This window comes from Cladosporium halotolerans (assembly GCF_011745625.1).
Source record: "Cladosporium halotolerans strain TM138-S3 chromosome Unknown Sca71, whole genome shotgun sequence".
NCBI lineage: Eukaryota > Fungi > Ascomycota > Dothideomycetes > Cladosporiales > Cladosporiaceae > Cladosporium > Cladosporium halotolerans.
Window position 1 is genome coordinate 15,299 of NW_027191522.1, and position 19,898 is coordinate 35,196.

Here is a 19,898-nt window from a genome sequence, read left to right on the forward strand (position 1 = left end):
AGGGGTATGGGCTTCAATTGTAGAGGCGAAAGTGCGCGGCAGAGGAGCATCTCCTGGTCTCGTAGGGAATCGATTTGATCTGACATGAGAAGGGTTGCCACTGCAATCTAGAATGTTTGGCTGAGCAGGAAAATAGATTGAGCCCCTGCGATCATTATCCGCAGCATGGTACTTGAACGGCTTCGAGGAACGGTTAGGTCTGTTTTCCGTCGATACCCAACATCACAGCGGTTCGTTTTCGTTGTTTCCAAGAAGTGACAGGCGCGCGGGAGACCGCGGGCGCTTCCTGATACGGGATGTTCACGTTGAAGAAGATCGATGCATCGTCTTCCTGTCACGCTCGACGGTGAGTATTGGAGAGCTTCTGCTCTGGCCGGCCACAGCAGTGGCCTGGGGCTGCGGGAGCGGGGCGCAATCTTCGAAGATTGCGTCCCTCTCGTGAGGTTGTGAAGGTTGTAGGATCGTTTGGCTGCAAGTCGGAATGGTACAAGAGCTCGTTGTTGCTTCACTGAGTGACGTATGGTACGGTATAGCTGGGATATGATCAAGAGGGTCGATAGGAGCGCCGGTCTTCGATATCACTGCCGTTTACGTGGCTAATATCGTCGACTTCGACGCGAGAAATCGTGTTATCAACTCTGTCTTGTCCTGCCGCGCCCGGGAGCTCCCTTCGCGCACCTAGAAGTGGAGCCTTTCGCGCGCGGTGTGTATTGATGTTGACGCTCAGCGCTGAGGAGCCTGCCAACGCTCACACCACACATTTCGTACGTACAATGCATTCAACGCCTGTGGATAGACGCAATTTGCTGACCTGAACAGTTCAACCATTGACAACACCACCACGTCAAGATCAAGAAATGTAGGTTCATTGCCTCATCCAACAACCTCATCGAGCGATCGCCGCTGACAGCTTCACAGGGACCAACTAGCAACTTACCAGTCGACCTCCGCCCACCGCAAATACAGCAGGATCATCGAATTATTCGAGATCGAGCTGCAAAGCCGCCTGGACCAGGACATCGATGGGACCGAGTACGGCAACAAACGGGGTTGGGTCGCGTGCAGATCGCTGTACGCCGAAGCAACGAGCGCGGATGACTTTGCCAGTCGTACTGCGTGCGCCGCCCTGTTCCGTCTTGCCGACTGGTGTTTCCAGAACGCTCCGTTGGTGCAAGGCACCGTATGCCCGCAGCGTTTAAACTGCGATGATCGCCACGGAGACGATCGATCTGTCGCTGACTGGCTGGCGATGCGGGGCGTGAGGATCCTGGAAGGCCTGTGGGCTCGTCTGCACGACGACATGCGTGACGAGCAATGCGAGTTTGCAGCCTGCGCCGCCTGGTGGTGGTCCACGTACAGCTGGAAGCGCGAGGTCGACTCCCTGAGGGTGGGAGGCTCGCGCGACCGGGAGGCCTCATGGGCCGCTGAGACGGATAGGGCGCTGCAGGTAGCATCAGCCGCAAGAGACAGCGCGTGCAGCTTTGCAAGCGGTTGCGCGCTGTTGGCTGAAGAGGTTGCCAACTTGCATGGCATCGCGCGCAGGGTCTTACAGATGAGACCCACATGGTGGACTCACGTCCACTTCCGGGATTGGGTGAGAGGATCCGAGTACGAGTACAGCGCGATGCCGCCGGCCTCGGACTTCGATCCCACGACTGCGCTGGAGGTGCTTGAGCGGCGGACAGATTGGGCCGCAACACAGCTCGTCGTGTTCCGCAAGGAGGGGCGGAACAACCTCAAGCACGAAAGGTGGTGATCGTACGTATCCATTTTCTTTCTCGTCTTTACGCCCATACATGGCCTCCTATCCCCTATCTTGAGAAGACTACCAGAATGTTTGCATCAATGAGACAAGCATAATCAAGAGCTGGATGCACGACGAGGAAACGGTGGTATCATCCACGGCGAGCGGACTGGCGGACCCCGAATGGCGGCAATGCTCAGAACGCCCTGCGAGCATCGGAGCCAAACGCGTTGCCAACGACGGTTTCCCCAAGGACGATGATCCTCCGACGGGACTGGTTTTGTGCTGTTTGAGCATCTGGATTGTCGACGGATGTCTTCCGGCTGTGTTACATCGATTCGGGACTTCCACTCCTGGTTGTCAAAGGCAGCTAGGCGAAGTCCATCGCAAACGCGTCCACAATGGAGAGCCAGAAGGGATAAGGGCCAATAATTGCATTCAGTCGTATCTCATCCGTCGCAATCCCTACTTGCTCACTGCCAAATCTCCTTTGGGCAATTTCCTACACTCCGGACACAACCACTCCCCTGCAGGCTCGTTCTTGAGCCCCACGCATCCCCAGTGGAACCACTGATACTTGCAATTGTCATTGTCGCAGCCAACCATGTCTCCAAAAGAAACTTTCTGACAGAAGCAATACAGGGTTGTGTCCTCGCCCTCATCAAGATCCTCCTCTCCTTCGACATCAGAGCCACGATCACCAGCGCCATCAGCCTGAGTACGCGCAAGAGAAGAAGGCGTCGGAGAAGCGGATCCGTCTTCGCTGTCGGTCACGGAAGCATTGGTGCTCGGGGTTCCATCTCTGCCAGCACGAGCAAGTTGACGCCTACGATCGCCCTTCACCTTACTGCTTGTCCGACCAGAACGTTTGCCCGTACGAGAGTTGGTACCAGGAACCGGTTTACGGTTTGGAGCAGCACCGGCTGGAACCTTCTTTGTGTTTGCAGGAGGCCTCGAAGGCTGAGCAGAACCAGCGCGCGAAGAGCTTGTCGCCGGACCAGGAGTCGTGGCCTTGGGCGTGCCTGCGGCAGTCGGCGGTTTGAGATTGCTGGGACCTTTAGGCAGCTGGATCTCGTTTGGGCGTCGTCGCTTGTTTGCCTCACTGCTGCCCTCACGAACAGACCGAGGAGCGCTCACAGGAGTTTGCGTCCCACCAGCACGAGCTCCAGCAGAAGATTGGGCCATACGCAGCTGTGCAGCATTCGCGATGTTTGCCGTTCCTCCAAGAGATCCGATATTGCCAGAGATGCTTTGAAGAGGGCCACTTCCGACAGGCGTCGATACACCCGTTGCACTACCAGAAAGCATGCTTGGACCATTCCAGTCGGCAGGAAACTCCTCACGAATAGTCAGATGGCGTAGGCCGACATCGAGCCTCTTGATTTGGCGCTCCAATACTATCAGAGCCTTCTCGCTCAGGCCGCACTTTTCCGCCTGCAAGATTTCGCACTTGTCGAAGCAATCGTTGATGGTCTTGGAGAAGGCTTCTTCCTTAGGGTTCTGCACGTGGCCACCGTTCAACCGCACCCACTTCTGAAGTGCAGCATCGCGCTTGTTGATCTCGTCCTTGTAAGCTAAGATTTGCTGGTCTTTCGCCTGGATTTCTTCAAGCAAATGTGTCACTTCAGCTGGAGTATTTGCCACTGGACTTTTTATTAGCACCACACCAACGCGCAAGCAAGACAGTCACGAGGGAAGAAAAGACCTACCATCATGCATGAACTGTTCGAGCACCGACGCGGCATCCTCTGGCATGTGGAGACTCATGATTGCGACACTTTGCGACGACCGCTGGGAACGTGACCGGCCAAAGCCTCGCTAGAGCCTGCGCAAATTCTTAAAACTCCGCTTAACCGCAGCGCCTGTAGGGTCTGAGTGCGATCGCCGGGGTATAGTGATGGAGATCGATGGATGTGGAACATGCGCGCCGCGAACAGGCTCATATCCAGAAAGCGAAGGGCGATGTCCGAACAGTCGCGCTAAGCTCCGCGCGGATCTGCCGCCCGGCGCCACCCTCCGCTCCCGCAGAGCCGCATGCTCGGCGTGCTCGGCTCCGGATTCCAGCCGCAGCGCATGAAGATGGCGGGAGGACGAACTGGCGCATTCTGTCGCATAACACCAGCAACATCCATACGAAACAGCCATTGTGACGCCGCATAGCATGCGGCTGTCGCTAAAATGGCAGGCTCAAACAACCCTCGCGCCGACGTTCAGGCTTCGATAGTACAGCAATGGTCCCCTCCGAACCGGCCCTCGCCTGGCAGCGGTTCACGAACGCCGGTGAACGGTCACACCCACGATGACGGATACGCGAATGGAGACGACTACACATGCGATGGCAGACCACCGCGAATTGAGACACCTCCGATGACAGAAGATGACGAGCTGCGCTGGCAAGATGAGCAGCTCAACCGCAAGATCATGCAGCAGGTGGAGGACAACGGCATTGCGCGACCCAAAGGCTACAAAGTCTCATACCATTACAACAGCACAGTGGAAGACATGCATTTCGGCAGGACACATCCCATGAAGCCTTGGCGGCTCACACTCGCAAAGCACCTCATTCTTGGCTACGGCCTGCAATACGCTATGGACACACACGAAGCGCTCCCGGCCTCGAAAGAACAAGTCTGCGCCTTCCATGACCCGGACTACGTCGACTTTCTCTCCGAAGTCGCACCAGAGACATTCGACCGCCTCTGCCAGAACCCGAAGTTCGCAAAAGCAGTGCCACCTCCCCACGACGCAGATAGTGTCTATCTTGGGCCTTACAATCTCTCCACTTCACCTGGCGCTGATTGTCCTGTTTTTGCCGACATGAGCACATACCTCTTCCTGTACACAGGCGCCACTCTGGCAGCAAGTCACCAACTCACGACAGGACAGAGCGACATTGCAGTCAACTGGTCAGGCGGCCTCCATCACGCTCACAAATCCGAAGCTTCTGGCTTCTGCTACATCAATGACATTGTGCTATCCATTCTCGAGATGCTCAAAGTCTGGCCTAGAGTTCTCTACATTGACATTGACGTACATCACGGCGACGGAGTCGAAGAAGCCTTCCAAAGACAGCCCAGAGTAATGACACTCAGCTTCCACCGCTTTGGCACCTACGACGACACGGGACATAAGTTCTTCCCGGGTACTGGAGATATTACAGACATTGGCTTGCGGTCGACACACGGCGAGCACTTCGCTCTGAACGTACCGATCAGCTCCGGCATTGATGATCGCCAATACAATTATCTGTTCACCTCTGTGGTAGGGCAGGCGGTGAAGGCCTTCAACCCGTCAGCAATTGTCCTGCAGTGCGGCGCCGACTCTCTCGGCGGCGACCGTCTTGGCCAGTTCAATATCAACATCAAGCAGCACGGCGAATGCGTGCGCTTCGTCAAGTCGCTGAACGTGCCTCTGCTCCTCCTTGGCGGCGGAGGATACACTGCACGCAACGTAGCCAGGGCGTGGTGCCACGAAACAGCACTCGCCACTGACAACGAGCTCCCAGACGCCATCCCGCTCGACTTCATCCCCAGACCCGAAGCCTTCCAAGGCCGTGGTCATGGCGACGGGAAACTGTTCCCAGCTTTCGTTCGCTCGCACCCGAACTACTGCAGTAATTCTGACCTGGAGAACATGGTGAAGAAGATCGACTGGGATCTCCGCTACGTCGCAAATTCTCCATGGGTGCAGATGGATCAGCTTCCGAGAAGGAGCATGGTGGAGAGCATCACCGATGAGATCGATGAGGACAGGAAGCACAATCGAGCAGAAAAGGACCGAAGACAGAAAGAAAGGGACCCAGCTGGAAGAGGCGAGCTGAGATAGGCACGAGTGGGTTTGATTCAGCGTGGCGCTCGGTGTTGCTTTTCGTATGAATAAGGCATTACAGATTATCGGTGGTGGGAAAATCACAAAAGGCTAACTGTGAGGACATGATGGAAATAGGCCGGATAGGTGCAAGGTCTTCTAAAAGGAGTAGCCCAAACCGGGTCTTACTGCGAGATAAATACAATGCCAATTGCCATTATACATGAATCCAGACAGCAATCGCCCAAATAAATGTCACCTCGAAACCAAACTGAATGCCTGACTAATAAAGTTCGAAACAGGTATGGATCCGCTGAGGCACGTGGACTGCACGTTGCACCACGCGGGCCTTTCAACAACCGAGGCTTCATAAGTCTGATATTCCGTTTTTTGCATTCCTAAATGCTGTCGCACTTACTTTATGCCTACTTCAACCATGACATTTGTAAACGATCCAGGTGCCGGATCGACATCGTTGCTTATCTCTTGTCTCCTTCCTACTCAGGAAGCTCGCTCGTGGCAGGCTGGGCAAACCCCGCTGATCGCTCTCCAAATTCTCATAGAAACCAAACCACCAAGCCGCGATGCCGAGCGGATGATACCGCAATGCTTGTACAGCCTCAAATCTAAGCGGAAGTATTCCTGGAATGTCATCATTCATGTAAATGGTGCTTTGCCATTGGTCCGCCGGCTGGCCTGACGCTAGTGTTCAAGCAGGCGGCGCGTTTGCTGCAAATCGTTCGCTGAGATGCCGTGTTGACCAAGGCAAGTAGATTCTTGGTCAAGACTTCGCTGAAGAAGGTAGGTGATCTTGCGATGGGCTTATCCTTGTCCACAGGCCGCACTTCTCTCGCTTCTCTGCACTCCTACAAAGCTTGCGGCGCTCGCTGCACGATCCTGGGAGCTGTCTACCTCCGACTATCTAATTACTAACCCATAATGTTCGTCAAAGCCGCCGCTATCAGTACTCTGCTGAGCTTCGCCAGCGCTCAGGCATGGCGAGGTCTACCGGGTAGTCTCTACGGGCCTTCGGAGCCATGGGGATTCGCACCGGAGGCAAGCTGGCCGCCCACGGATCTTGGAAAGGAAATCCAGCCTCAGAGGCCGGACAAATTGACTCGCGATATTGTCGCCCAGGTCGACCAGAAGCGCGTTGAGGACACCGTAACCAAGCTTGCGGACTTCGGAACAAGGCACACGCTTTCGATTCAGAACTCCAGCACACGCGGCATCGGCGCGGCCAGGGACTGGATCTACAAGGAGATGCAAGGCTACGCTGCTGAGTCCGGTGGTAACATGGACGTATACTTCAACTCTTACATCCAGCCGGTGGCAAGCAGGATCTTGTTCCCTGTCAACATCACCAACGTGGTGGCCCAGGTCAACGGCACTACTGACCCGAACAGAGTTTACGTCGTGACAGGCCACTATGACAGCCGTCGCCTTGACGTAAACGACTACACTGGTGACGCCCCTGGTGCGGACGATGATGCTTCCGGAGTCGCTGTGGTGATGGAGATGGCCCGCATTTGCGCCAAGCTCAAGCCCAGAGCCACCATGATCTTCGCCGCAGTCGCCGGCGAGGAGCAAGGCCTCTACGGATCAGACAACCTCGCAAAGACCCTCAAGCAGCAAGGCTACAACGTCGAAGGCAACTGGAACAACGACATCGTCGGCAGCGGCTCCTTCCAACCCTTCAGCCCCATCAACGACTACACGATCCGCCTCTTCGGCGCCAGCATCCTATACCCCAACGCCTCGACCGCCGCCGAAGACCGACAAATCGGCATCATCGGCGGCGAAAACGACTCCCCCGCGCGCAACCTGGGCCGCTTCATCGCCGAGGTCGCCGCAGGCGCCTCCAAAGACCTCGACATGCAGGTCGCCCTCATCTACCGGCCGGACCGCTACCTGCGCGGCGGCGACCACCAGTCCTTCATCGAGCAGGGCTTCCCCGCCGTGCGCTTCACCGAGGCTGTGGAGGACTACAAGCACCAGCACCAGAACGTGCGGCTCGACAACGGCACGCAGTACGGTGACACGGTCGAGTTCGTCGACTTTGACTACACCTCGCGCGTCGCCAAGACGAACCTGGCGACCATGTGGGCGGCGGCCAACGCGCCGGCTATGCCGAGGAACGTCACGATCTCGCAGCAGATTGGTATCCCGGCTGCGGATGAGGACACGCCGCTGGAGATCGTGAACAATTTGAGCGCTTTCTCGTGGGTCACCGGTGGTGATCCGCTGGTTGCTGGGTATGAGCTCGTTTGGAGGGTCAGTGGTGCTCTGCAATGGAGCCACGCGCTCGATGTGGGCAACGTGGGCAATGTCACAGTTGATCTGCCCAAGGATGTGATGCAGTTCGGTATCCGGGCTGTTGGCAGGGATGGCAAAAAGAGTCCGGCTGTGTTCCCTCTGCCGGGAAGCCGTTAAAGGGGTGAGCATGTTTAGAGTATTCGCTCTCGCTGGAGTTGGATCGATTGACTGGCATGGAGGCGACGGTAGATCGACAAAAGTAACCAGCAACGGTGAGAAATAGTACATTTGCGATGACCTCACGTCACTTGTGTTTCAAAACGAGCGCATGCACATCGCTCTTAGAACGAGGTGATGGAAACTCTTGCATTGAGGATCTATCTAATAAGTTTCAAGAAATCCTGCTTTTGTTTTTGGCGGGCCAGTCTACCTCTTATACGCAACAGCGTGATCCAAGATAAACTGAATGCCCTCCTTGCGCCAAGTGTCGTCCTCGTTGAACGCATTGCCAGTGACGTTGGTGTCGAAGACAATGTTCTGCGGCTCGGAGTTGGAGTATACAGGCCACTCGGGCGTGGATGAGTTCCTGCCCTTGTAACCGTTCGGGTCCAAGTCGTGAATGAACGAGGCCCAGCTGGTGCTCATCAGGAAGCCGAGGTCCTGGTAGGACTGAGATTTGTTCGCGTACGGGTTGACGGTACCCCAGAGCGGGCCATAGCCCAGACCCTGGGTGTTGTCGAAGACGAAAGCGACTTCTTGAAAGTGCGTGACGCCGGTCGTGAAGGGAATGCCGTTGGGGATGGTGTTGAAGCGGTAGCTCCAGGCGTCAACGCCGTTCGCGGTCCAAGTCTCGCATGCACCGCGGCGGTTCGCATTCATCAGAGCATCGCCCCAGTAGGCTGCGCTGCGGCGGTATTGAGCTTGGCCAGGGTATGTGTAGTTGCCGATCTCCTCAACGGGCGGCACCCAGTAGTCGGGCGTGTTGGGGTAAGCCTCCAGCGCTTCCGGAACGAAATGCTCTGGCAAGATCACGGAACTCTCTGGGTCAGTGAGGGTCTCCGCAAAGTCCTGCTCGGTGTCGATGCCGCGAGGGCCAAAGGCGGTGCCCTCGTCAGTGTTTGCACCAGAAATGATAGGAACCTTGACAAAGTCGCCCTCTTCGAGCTGGAGACTTCCCCATCGTTGGACGAAGTCGCCATCGACAATGACGTTCCAGTTGCCGCCTTCGGTCGAATTGAAGAAGTTGTTGACTTGCTCGTATGGAGCATAGCGAAGGCAGTCAAGAGTATCAGTGGCATTGCCGCAGCCGGTTGAATTTACCAATGCATCGTAGCCGGGCTGGTAATCAATCTCGGAGCGATAGCTGTTGTAGGCGACAGGATTGCCTGACTGCATGATGCCTGCTCTGAAAAGTCCATCGTCGCGGCCGTTGTATGCAAGTAGGTGCCAGCCGACGGAAGCGGCGCCAGCAGACTCTCCCCAAATGGTGACCTTGGTTGGGTCGCCACCAAAGGCACCAATATTCTCTTGTACCCAGTGAAGGGCAAGGCGCTGATCTCTAAGAGCAATGTTGGTGTTGCCGCTGCCAGTGACCTGCTCAGAAGCCAGCAGACCCCAGCCCTGGAGGCGGTAATTGATGGAAACGCCAATGAAAGGCTTGCCGATCTTCACACCATTCTCGACAATGAAAGAGAGGTTGTAGCGAGCATCACGGCTGCCACCCATGCGGAGGCCGCCACCGTGAATCCACAGGCCAATGGGCAGCTCTTGGTCTTCGTAGCCAGAAGGTCGGACCACGTTCAGGTACAGGCAGTCTTCCGAAACGGGGTAGCCGAGCTGGTCACCGCCATAACCGACGCAAGAGGACGCGTACTCGGTGGCCTCGTAAGTGCTGTTGTAGGTGGTGTTCAAAGATTGCGGGTTGCGGAATCGAAGACCGTTTACCGGAGGCTGGGCGTATGGAATGCCCAGGAAGTAGTCCTCATTGTAGGTAGACGAATGAATGCCAGAGATGGTGCCGTTCTTCACGTCGACAGTAGGAGCGCCGCCCCCATAAGATGCTTGACGACGGTAGCTGGGAGCCGCACTGGCAGCTGCCAGCAGACTCGCAAAGATGGTGAGCATGTTGGGAAGGGAGCAGGCGGGCTGAGAAGGCGTGGACAAGTCTGTAGAAGCAGGCTGTCTGTCCTTTCTTATATAACAACCATGCTGGCGTAAGAGTGTGGATGTCGACACCGAGGGGCGCGGGCCGTGAACGTCATCGCGAGGGGGCCAGTAGCCGAGGACGGCTGGTGTAATGGATGATCTGCCGAAAACCGTCAAGCTTTCCCACCGTTGAGAGTCATGGGACTGACGAAGACAGAGTCTACCCCGTGCATGGACGATCTTGGGCAGGGTTTGGAGATTGTTGTGCGGGGCATGTGCGGAGAATTGCAGCGTGGTCGTTTCGGTCATGCCCCGTTTTCTCCGCTTGCAAACCTGCAACGCGATTCAAGACGCCAGCCACGTTGCGTCTTAGCGTGCAAGAAGATTTCTTGGCTGCTATATGAGGGAATTATCGACCGCATGCATAGGCTAAAGCTTTACCCACAAGGTGTGGGTTGCTCTGGCCTCGCATTGTGTGTTGGCAAACGGCTCGTGGATCACGCGTTCCTGGGAGACGTCGAGCGAATGAAATTTGCCAGAAGGGAATTACGTTGCAAAATAAGCTTGTTCATCCTTCCAAGCAAAGCCCTACTTCGCAATGACCACACTTTAGTTTATGTCGCCAGTGTAAACATTTGAGCGGCAAGCAAATTCCCTGACAGCTAAATCGCTTGCTGTAGCAAAGGAAACCTATGGAAAGCACCGAGGGAAGCCTTCAACAACATTTTTTTCCATTGAACTCGCTCCAAGATATGCGGAAATGTATTGATAGTTACCAAGACGGATCAGATAATTGAGGATTGTCCAGACTGTTCTGATTGTAATCTACCGTTGGCAAATGTCGCTTCTACTGGGTTTTTTGGGCAGACCATCGCATACCAAAGTCAAAAGAGCAGGAGGGTAGCGATGCCGGTCCATTTGAACAAATACGGGTATACTTTGCCCCTGGCACAAATTTTTGAGAACGGAGTTGAGTCCCGCAGTATGGTAAAAGCTAGAGTCAGAAACCACAGAGGTTTACAAATATAGATCAATCAAGAGGAAAACAGGGTGGATTATATCTACGACCGGCCCGTTAGGCACTACAAATCCACGGTGCGATCATTCACTGCCAAGTTTAAGCATTCAGCTTATCGCTGACCAAAGGAACAAGGGCCGGATATGGCGTTATGACCACATCGACGAGAGCATTATGCCCAAAGCGAAGGACGACAAAGGCAAGCACTGATCGGTCATCAGTCTTCAATGAGCCACAAATAACCATTGAACCATTTGGATCTAGGGCGTATACTTTCGGGTCTTACGCATGAACTCGCGCGGCGCCACGGCGTTCGTTGCCGAGTGGTATGTGTAACATTTTGCAGAAAGATACCAATATCTCATCTAGAAGGGGCGATGATGAGTAAACGGACGATGACATAGACTCTATAAGAACAATGATGCGCCGTGTGTCTCACGCGTAATAGAAATGTCATGTACAATTTTGGTTGATCTACGTCAAAAAGTGATGTACTTGACAAAGCGTGCGAGGGGATTCGAACCATCGAACACGGCGCGCACAAAAAGTGACGGAACCGTTACTACCCGCCTTTGGAGAGTAGTAACGGTTCCTGAGGTAATGACCCTCTCGACGTTACATATAGGTACTCATTAATCCTCTAACCCCCAATCTGCTGCTGCGAGGTGTGTCAGGTGACCAGGGGTCGGCTGGTGGCGACAATGACCACGGATTCACCTATTACCGTCACCATCGGCTTGATACAGGCACTACAGAGATGCTTGAAGAGAGATTGTTACGGAACAGAGGAGGGCGAGATCAGCTTGGATTGTATGGGTCTATCTAATACACAGCTACACAACGGTTCTGCAAGGTTCGATGAAACAGAGGTTGTGGCCTTCTCCAGATTGAGACGCGAGACGCTCTCCATGTACTCGAGGTGGTCCGCTCGCCAGACAAAAAGAGGAGCGTGCCAGCGTGCGGTTCATCATCCGAAGGGTCTTCATCCCTCAGTTCGAACTCCACGCTGGCACGCTCCTCCTCTTCCGGACGAGCGCTATTGTTGCTCTTCACTTGCGAAGAGCCGGCACTCTCCGAAGTGAAGAGCAACAGGGTGACCGCCTCCTCCAGCCCCTCCGCATCACCCTGCATTCCGCGGCAGCGCACGGTAGGTGGAGGGTTTGTGTGAGGAAGTTATGGGCTGGTGTTGCTGCTCCGGCTCCATGATGACCACCGACCACAGAAGCGATAACTTCTGCGATGGTGGCCACCACTTTGCCAGGAGCGGTGCCACAATCACCTCCACCACGCTGGCCGCCGGGGCGACCAGCCCTTCCACCAACCGTGCGTCCGGCTGCAACGGAACGCTCCAGTCCCTTGTTGGGGGGCCCAGAAGACTAAAAGAATAACGAAGTCAGTGTCTGATCGGAGTAGCAAGGTTGGAGCGAGATATTGGGACTCACCAATGCGTCCAGGGTGAGGCGGGCTGCCATGGAACCGTTCCTACTCTCCACTTGGATGTCGATCTATTCAGCGGCGGCTTCCAGGGCCTTGGTGGCCGCCGGCGGAAGGCAGATCGCGATGAGAGGCATGCTGGGCCAAACGGCAATGTCTTTGCAACTTGTGACGCTTTTGACGAAGTGAACTGCGAGACTCAGTCAGTATGTGGACGAATCAGGACAGGGAGGGTTGAGAGAGGATGCGTACCGTCGGGCGCGCCGCCGAAGCGATGTGCATGATGAGCAGCAAGGTCTGCTGATGGGGTGTAGACACGCTTATGATGTGGATGACGATAATGCTTGATGCTTTGGTACGCTGTGTATGGATGGCGGCCGTCTTGGTCGTTGTGTGCTCGATGACGGTATGAGCAGGCGATCGGCGGCTGGCGTCGCTGATGGAGCTCCGCTCGGGATCACTGACGTTGTGAGTGAGCAAGCGTTGTCGAGGTGGAGGTGTGAGAATACTTACCGTAGCCTCTGCAGGAGATGCCACGTTCGTGCAGTGTCGTGCGTGGTGACTTGTCGTTCACTGCAAGGAAGCTGCTGGTGAGCCACGCTGAGTGGAAGTGAGGTCCTTGGTCTTGCTTCTGCGGCCGTCAAGTGACGAGACCGCGACGATGCTCTGCAGTGGGAGTGTGTTTGTGTGAGCATGGTGTGCAGTGTGGTGTTGTTGTTGTTGTTGTTGTAGATGTGTGTGATCATGGTGAGTGAGTGAGTGAAGAGGTTGGGGAGAGAGGAAGAGAAAGAGAAGAAGCGGAGGCGGTGGAATTAAAGCAGGCAGCCGCCAAGACGCTTGCCTTCCTCGTGACATGTGGAAGGAGCTTCACAAGCCTGTGACGGGTGAAGCAGTGTGAGGCCAGGCCAGATCTACAAGTGAGGCTTACTGGTCGAGAGACTATTCGTGCATTGCCCTGCCCTTCTGAGCAACCGTGAGCCATGCGAGGGACCTCTTCAATGTAACGACCTCTGTGTTGAGCAGGGGGCCTTGATGGAGCTCTGAGGGATAGCCGGTGGCCGCGGCGGTCAGTGTTGAAGGGCAGCTTGGCCTACCCTAGTCACCACATGGGCGCGTTTCTCTGACTGCCGACGCGACGCAACACTACCCTTGGGCAACCCACGTTTTTTATCATCATAGGATCTTCCTACAATTAGATAGAGCGTCTCAAACACTCTGACTTCCTCATGGAGCGTTGATTGTGTGATTCCTCGTTCCGGTCAAAGCTTATCCAGATATGAGCGTTCGCTCCTTTGACAGAGCACGTGAAACTAGTTCACGATCTCAGTTCCAGATCACAGGTAAATATCATTCTGATCGTAGATACAGCGAAAAACCTTTTTCGAAATCGCCATACCTCTTGTGCTCATCTCTGCCTTCATAACAACACGACAGCAATCCGTACCATCGACCGCAACCATGCGCCCCATTATCATCCTCGCAGCAATCAACGTCCTCATAGAATTCGCTCTCAGTAGTCCCATCGACGACTCCAGCAAGATCGACACGCTAAGCTGGATCGCAAGAGTCTTGAACGCAGTTTTGCTTCTCGGATTCCTGCGCGTGGTCCTCCGTCGTTGAGGAACGCGCTCTGATCCTCGTATGAAGGCCGAACGGCCTCTCTAACAACAACATCTTCGAGACCTGCGTAAGTCCCACCGGCCTCCCAAGAGAGGCCCCTGCCCGACGCGCCCGCCGAGCAGCCACCCGGCGCGTACAAGAATCACAAACGCCGCTATCATCAAACCCCCAGATACCGCATGAGTGTCAGGCTCGAGTCGGCCAAGGCCGGACTACAAGGCGAGACAATGGATAGACCGCAGCGTGCTAGAGAAGGCAAGACCTTAGCGACATGCTCGCAGATAAGAGCATGCCAGACACAGGGAAGCACAGCTCGCGGACGCTGCTCCAGTACGGCCTCAAGCCAGAGCTGAGACCGGAAGAGGAGATACCACCAGAGACCTGATTGCCTACCGCAGAAGGCAAAAAGAGAAGTTGACAGAGAAACCGATGCCTCCCAGAGAAGGCGATCATATTCACGGTCAAAAGCTGGGACAGTGTCTCCCATGGGAGACAATGTCAGCTCAGAACACGGCAAACGACTTCCAGGGAAGAAATTTGGCGCAGCGGATACTTGCAGCTATGACGATTGTCTTGATCGCACAGCGGAGACTACCGAGAAGTCATACCAAGAAGCGACAGCCATGGCTAACACGGTTGGTGATCCGCAGGATTCGAAGAACAGTCACCATTCCAAGGCGACGAAGCGACAGCCAGAGCGTGTACAGCTCGCGCGCAGGGTCTCGGTGTCCGAAACACAAAATGACAGCCATGACAATCACAGCCGATCCTCCGTTCTGGGCCCAGCAGTGCTCATCGCTCGATGTCGGAACAAGTCCTATAAGGCGTCTGCCAAAGCATCCACCAGTTGCATACCTTGATCCTTCAGATCGAGCACCAGAACAGCAATCAGTCGCAGCCAAAAGGAGGTAGCGTGCTAGTAGATGTTGGATGTCGTGGAAGAGAGTGTGTTACAAAAGCTGTCTACAAACAAGAGAAGGTTGCAGCACCTAGCTTCGATAGTGAATGCAATCTTAGCTCGGCTAATGCTAGTTCGCAGCAAATTCCGCAGTCACAGTATGTTTGTCAAGATATCCGCGACATTGGCAGTGACTGTACCGTCGTCACATACAAGGACGGGCGAGAACCCATTTCAGCTCTCAAAAGAAGTGCATGTCGGCCGGGCGACGACCGTCGGCCTGAGGGACGTTCAGGACACTACCTAGGATTGGATGCTCTCGATCGGAATGCGGCCCGATACAACATGGCAACAGGAATGCAAGTTCGCGAGATTGCGAAGTCTCGCCCACACCGCACGTTTCCAGACTGTTCCCCACTGGCACCATCACAGACACGGGGATTGACTGACATCTCCAGTGCTGTGCTCGATGTCGTCACGCCAAAAGCTGTAGGCGGTTTTTGGCAATACAGGCGGATCACAATGTCCCCTATCTATGTGTAAGGAGCCAGTATAGCGATGAGCCAATCATCGTTCAAGCCATTCCGCACGACAGCAACCCTCTTTGGTAATCCTAGCAACCAATTGCAAGGCTGTAGAAGGCAATACCTGGAACCTCCCCCGTGAAGCTTCAAGACCAAAGCATGGTAACGGCAAGCCACATTACAACAAGCGCTCGGCTATTTTGCTTCAATCTCCGAGGAGCGGAGCAATTCTTTCGCTGCCCTCATTCTCAGGCCGCAGTGACCAGAGCTCGGAAGACACCATCGCCTCCATTAGCATTCACCCGAGAGCGGCACCGACGCAGACCACCTGTCCGATAGCGGAATGACAAGACAAGTCCATCTGCACAAAACCACCGATTCCTCCCCAAAGCATCGCCTGTCGCAACCCGCAACCCCATCCCCGAGGTCTGGGGTCATCACACCTCGGGCAGCCGCGGGCAGTCCTCCAAGCGCACGCACGCCTATCTCCCGTCTACTGAGATCTCCACGAAAAAGGAAAGACTCCACAAAGCCACTAACGCAGCACCTGCATTGCCGTTCCTGGCCGAGCGACTTGGAAAGATAAGATAGGGCAAGAAGGCAGAGATTACACGATTTCCCGACGTCTCGGCTTCGGACCGGGCCTTCACAAATACCTTATTACAGAACCTAAATTTTCTTGCTGGAAGAGTGTGCGCGCTAGTGGTGGGCGGAGGAGATCTCGCGTGCGTCATGAGGTCTGCTGACCTGTGGTGGAGTAAGGCTGGTCTGGCCTGCTCTGGCTGCGGAGCGCAGTCGCGATGAGCCAGCATAGCGCAAGATGGAAGGGCGACGGCAGGTCCATCAGCCAAGTTGGCAGTGGGACAACGGCCTTCGTCAAATTTGCAGCAGCGAGACAACAATGACGAAAGCCAGAGACACGTCTTCATGACAACTGCACAGCTCCGACTCCCAAACCCGCACGCGACCAGCCGCCCGCCCTCCAATCAGCGCATCACCAATCCCATCATCACCGTCGTCTCCTCCCATCCTCCTCCCATCACCAGCGCTCGCAGATAGCCCGTCCTCCGGCCGCCTCCCCCAAAATCGACCGCTGAGCGCCCGAACGCGATCTTCAAAGCCCTTCCCCACCAACACCAGCAGCGCCAACGTCGTCCGACAATAGCCGCCTGGACTTTGAGTTTCCCTTACAGCAGCAAATCGCCCCCCGACCCCACAAGGCTGGCGCGCAGGGCTCCACTGGCTTCAAAGCCGCTCGGCTTTTCTGTGCAGGGAGGCTGCGCGCTAACGGGTTCTAGTGCGTGCGGATTTGAGGGCTCTGGGAGCTTGAGGGGACGTCGGGTCGTGGATGGTGAAGGGGAAATGGAGAGGGAGGGTGTGTGGGAAATACGAGTGGTTTTGAAATGTTCATTCGTAATTGGTTGTTATATAATAATGTGTGACGTGTATGGAAATTGCGCCGGCAGATTCTCTGCTGCTCGTGGTAAGAAATGCACCCATGCCTGTACAGTTTGAGGAAAAAGAAAAGCCCCGTCCATCCAACCGTGCTGAAAATTGCTCGCTAAATCCCCAATGGTGATGTCAAAAGATTCGTGTCAAAATGTCATATCCCGCAGCAGCAGCAGCTGCTGCGCGGCCCCTTCGTAGATGATCATGCTCTCCAAGAACGCCGTCGCTGTAACCAATCAATCGCGTCTCAAACAACAAAACACCATCGACACTCAAGCAAGGCCGACAGACGCCTTCATGCGCCTCCAGATCTCCGCGCCCATCGCCTTGCGCGTGTCCGAAGTCCTCGACGCGGCGTCCTTGTTCTCCGCAGCGCGGCGCAGCAGGTAGTTCAGGCACTCGGTCATGCTGCCCCAGGCGATGCACTTGACGACCTGCTCCTTGACCTTGCTCTCGTCGCCGCCGCTCAGGCGGGTGGCGGCGAGCAGCGAGCAGGAGACCTCGTCGGCCATGCCCTGCAGCTGCGCGTAGACGAGCGGCGTCAGCGGCTCGCCGCGGTCGAGCTGCTCCTGGCGCAGGCGCTGCGCGAGCCCGACGGTGTTGGCGTTGTGCGAGGCGATGACGACGCGGCTGGCGGGCCAGGGGGCGGAGGCGGCGGCGGGGGAGGTGGGCGGCACGACGGAGTTGTAGTCGCGGTGGATGAGAGCGGACATCATGCCGTCGTAGCAGGCGTGGGTGTCTTCGATGGTGTCGTGGATGAGCGAGCGCTCTTCGGAGAACAGGTAGGCGCCGCGGACGAGCTTGGCGCCCAGGGTAAAGCCTTCGGCGCGGGCGATGTCGAGGTGGCGGGAGAGGGTGGCGGGCGCGGACTTGAGATAGCACTGGTAGGTGTTGTAGAGGACCGTCTGGCCGTCGCGGTTGAAGATGCGCTGCAGGTTGAGGGTCCAAGCGTGGTAGCCGGGGAGGTTCCAATTCTCTTCGGCGGAGGGGAGGAGGCAGACGCCCTTCTCGGCAGCGGCCTTGCAGACGTGCTTCATGGCCTTGTCCATGGCCTCGCTGGGGTCTTTCTGCGCGGCGCAGAGGCGGAGAGCCGCGGGGCCCATGCCGCTCCACTTCAGGCCGATGAAGTCGCCGGCCTCAGCGATGGAGACGGAGGCGAGCATGCCCTTCTGCCAGGTCTCAACATCCTTAAGCTCGTCGCCTTCGGCGTCCTTGAGGACCTCCAGGGCGTACTCCAGGATAACACCACCGTAGCCTTGCTCGCGGAGCTGCTTGGAAGTCGCGCTTACCTGTGCGGGCGTGGAGCCAGCGCAGAACTGCTTGTAGAAGGTCTGGTAAAGCAGGGCTCTTGCCAGAGGGTTCTTCTCGAGGCTGAAGAGGAAGTTCTTGCTCTCGAGCATGCGGCGAAGGATGGCGGAAGATGCGTCGAGAAGGCGCGGCGAAGAGGAGACGGCGGTGATCATGTAGGAGCGCAGAATCTGGGTGAGAGGGAGGAAGCCAAGGGCAGAGACCTCAGCCTTGGAGGGGCCATTGGCGGCAGCAGCGTTTGCGCTGGGAGAGTTGAAGTTGGGGTAGGCGGCCGACTGGTCGTTGTGAGGCGAGGAGTGGATGCCTCTGCGGTGGGAGACCTTTGTGTGAGCGTGCCTGGCGGAGACGTAGCAGAAGGCGGTCTGCTTGGGCAGGGCAGAGAAGGCGCTCTCGAGCGCCTGGACGCGGACTGCGGTGTTCATAATTGCCAGAGTATATTGTCCGGCCAGAGGGTATTGTCCAGCCAAAGGGAGTTATCCAAGGGCGACAGGTCCAAAGTCCGTGGAGGGGTGGGAGACTTGGAGACAGAGGAGATAGCGAGACAACAAAGGAAGACACTCCTACCTGGCACGCACGAATATATGGGCGACATGGTGCTCGGCCCCGGACTGATAGCTTTTTGCAATGCCGCGGGTGCCAATCGCAGCAATCGGGCGCGGTGGCTCTGGTCGACGATGGGGACTGGACTGCGTCGCTCGGCTACTGGCGGCTCTGAGCTAATCGCAGACATTTGCTTGGCGGCTGTCCTCAGGCTGCTAAGCTGACTTGTCTCCCCACAGTCGCTGGGTGAGGCAAAGCCAGCGACCGGCCGCCTCCGCTATCGCTGCAGCCAGGGCCAGCCAGGGCCAGCCCAGCCTGCTGCACGTCCGCAACCGGCGCCATGCTCGGCCTCGGCTGCAGCATAGCCCCGACCTCACCTGTTGACTGCACTGGTTAATGAAGCCTTGTTATCCCGTATAAAGGTGCACATAGCAATGTTTCCATGATGCAACAGTAGTGAATCTGTTCCAAAGTACCTCTTAGATAGCCAACGTGGCTCTGAGCAGCCCCCGGCCAAGCAAACGCATGCAGGCGCCGTGATAAGCTCTCGTGGCGCCCCCAGCAAAGATAAGCAGATCGTCGGCGAAGAATGTTATAGGCGATCTCACAACACATAAAACGGCTTAATTGTTTGGCAGTGTTGTTAGTCTGCTTGCGATTTGCAAGAACGAACTGCCCGCAGCGCGGCGGCAAACATAGCAGCTTCCACACCGCCAACACTCACCCAAAGGCAATCACATTGAGCGCTGCACCAGCGGCAAAAGAAGGAAAGAAGAAGGAGGTGCGAGAAATATGTACGAGCAAAATCCATTCAACATAAGAACTACGTAAAGTAATGTGCGTGGGTCGTTTCGCCAGCCACCCGTATCCGACGGAACAGGATGCCTTAGCTCAAGCAAAGCGCCAAAAAAAGCCCTTGCTAAGCCGCGCTTTGGTTTGATCTTGGCCGTGGCTGCGCGCCGCTCGCACTTGCACGGGGACAAGAGAGTGCGGCGGGCCGCCTTGGATCGTTGGCCGTTGCATGCGCTCTCAATTGGGAAAGCGCATCTAATCCATCCGTAACCAAAAGAAAAGATGTACACGGCGCGTTTTGCAAGTCATCCCTAGGCTCCCAAAGGGAGCAAGGATGCCTGGTGCTTCAGCCGTGCTTTGTTT

General features: G+C 56.0%; 6 protein-coding genes across 6 annotated transcripts; 2 read left to right on the plus strand and 4 right to left on the minus strand.

Moving 5' to 3' along the window:
- Nucleotides 1-2,209: 2,209 nt before the first annotated feature.
- On the minus strand, nt 2,210-3,665 carry WHR41_09252 (uncharacterized protein; the record flags this gene model as incomplete). The annotated part of the gene is made up of 2 exons (XM_069377856.1): nt 3,454-3,665; nt 2,210-3,387 (listed from the first exon to the last, which is right to left on the minus strand). Exons 1-2 carry the CDS (start codon nt 3,509-3,511, stop codon nt 2,210-2,212), a joined length of 1,236 nt encoding a protein of 411 aa, XP_069225184.1. The 5' UTR covers nt 3,512-3,665.
- Nucleotides 3,666-3,922: 257 nt separating this feature from the next.
- Nucleotides 3,923-5,569, plus strand: WHR41_09253 (uncharacterized protein; the record flags this gene model as incomplete). The annotated part of the gene is made up of 1 exon (XM_069377857.1): nt 3,923-5,569. One exon carries the CDS (start codon nt 3,923-3,925, stop codon nt 5,567-5,569), a length of 1,647 nt encoding a protein of 548 aa, XP_069225185.1.
- A 921-nt stretch (nt 5,570-6,490) lies between these two features.
- WHR41_09254 (uncharacterized protein) lies at nt 6,491-7,984 on the plus strand (the record flags this gene model as incomplete). Its single annotated transcript, XM_069377858.1, has 1 exon — nt 6,491-7,984. The coding sequence occupies one exon, from the start codon at nt 6,491-6,493 to the stop codon at nt 7,982-7,984; it is 1,494 nt and encodes a 497-aa protein (XP_069225178.1).
- A 249-nt stretch (nt 7,985-8,233) lies between these two features.
- On the minus strand, nt 8,234-9,931 carry WHR41_09255 (uncharacterized protein; the record flags this gene model as incomplete). Its single annotated transcript, XM_069377859.1, has 1 exon — nt 8,234-9,931. One exon carries the CDS (start codon nt 9,929-9,931, stop codon nt 8,234-8,236), a length of 1,698 nt encoding a protein of 565 aa, XP_069225179.1.
- Nucleotides 9,932-11,758: 1,827 nt separating this feature from the next.
- On the minus strand, nt 11,759-13,176 carry WHR41_09256 (uncharacterized protein). Its single transcript, XM_069377860.1, has 4 exons — nt 12,918-13,176; nt 12,657-12,864; nt 12,413-12,594; nt 11,759-12,346 (listed from the first exon to the last, which is right to left on the minus strand). The coding sequence occupies exons 1-4, from the start codon at nt 13,148-13,150 to the stop codon at nt 12,091-12,093; spliced, it is 879 nt and encodes a 292-aa protein (XP_069225180.1). The 5' UTR covers nt 13,151-13,176; the 3' UTR covers nt 11,759-12,090.
- A 3,991-nt stretch (nt 13,177-17,167) lies between these two features.
- On the minus strand, nt 17,168-18,625 carry WHR41_09257 (uncharacterized protein; the record flags this gene model as incomplete). The annotated part of the gene is made up of 1 exon (XM_069377861.1): nt 17,168-18,625. One exon carries the CDS (start codon nt 18,623-18,625, stop codon nt 17,168-17,170), a length of 1,458 nt encoding a protein of 485 aa, XP_069225181.1.
- Between the last annotated feature and the right edge of the window lie 1,273 nt (nt 18,626-19,898).

What these genes read in the sequence shown, in the direction of transcription:
- WHR41_09256 (XM_069377860.1), bottom strand. Translation starts at nt 13,150, where the DNA reads ATGATCACACACATCTACAACAACAACAACAACAACACCACACTGCAC. An exon ending in CATCTCCTGCAGAGGCTACG is followed by an intron (nt 12,865 to 12,917) that starts GTAAGTATTCTC and finishes TCACAACGTCAG; the next exon opens with TGATCCCGAGCGGAGCTCCA. An exon ending in CTTCGGCGGCGCGCCCGACG is followed by an intron (nt 12,595 to 12,656) that starts GTACGCATCCTC and finishes TGAGTCTCGCAG; the next exon opens with TTCACTTCGTCAAAAGCGTC.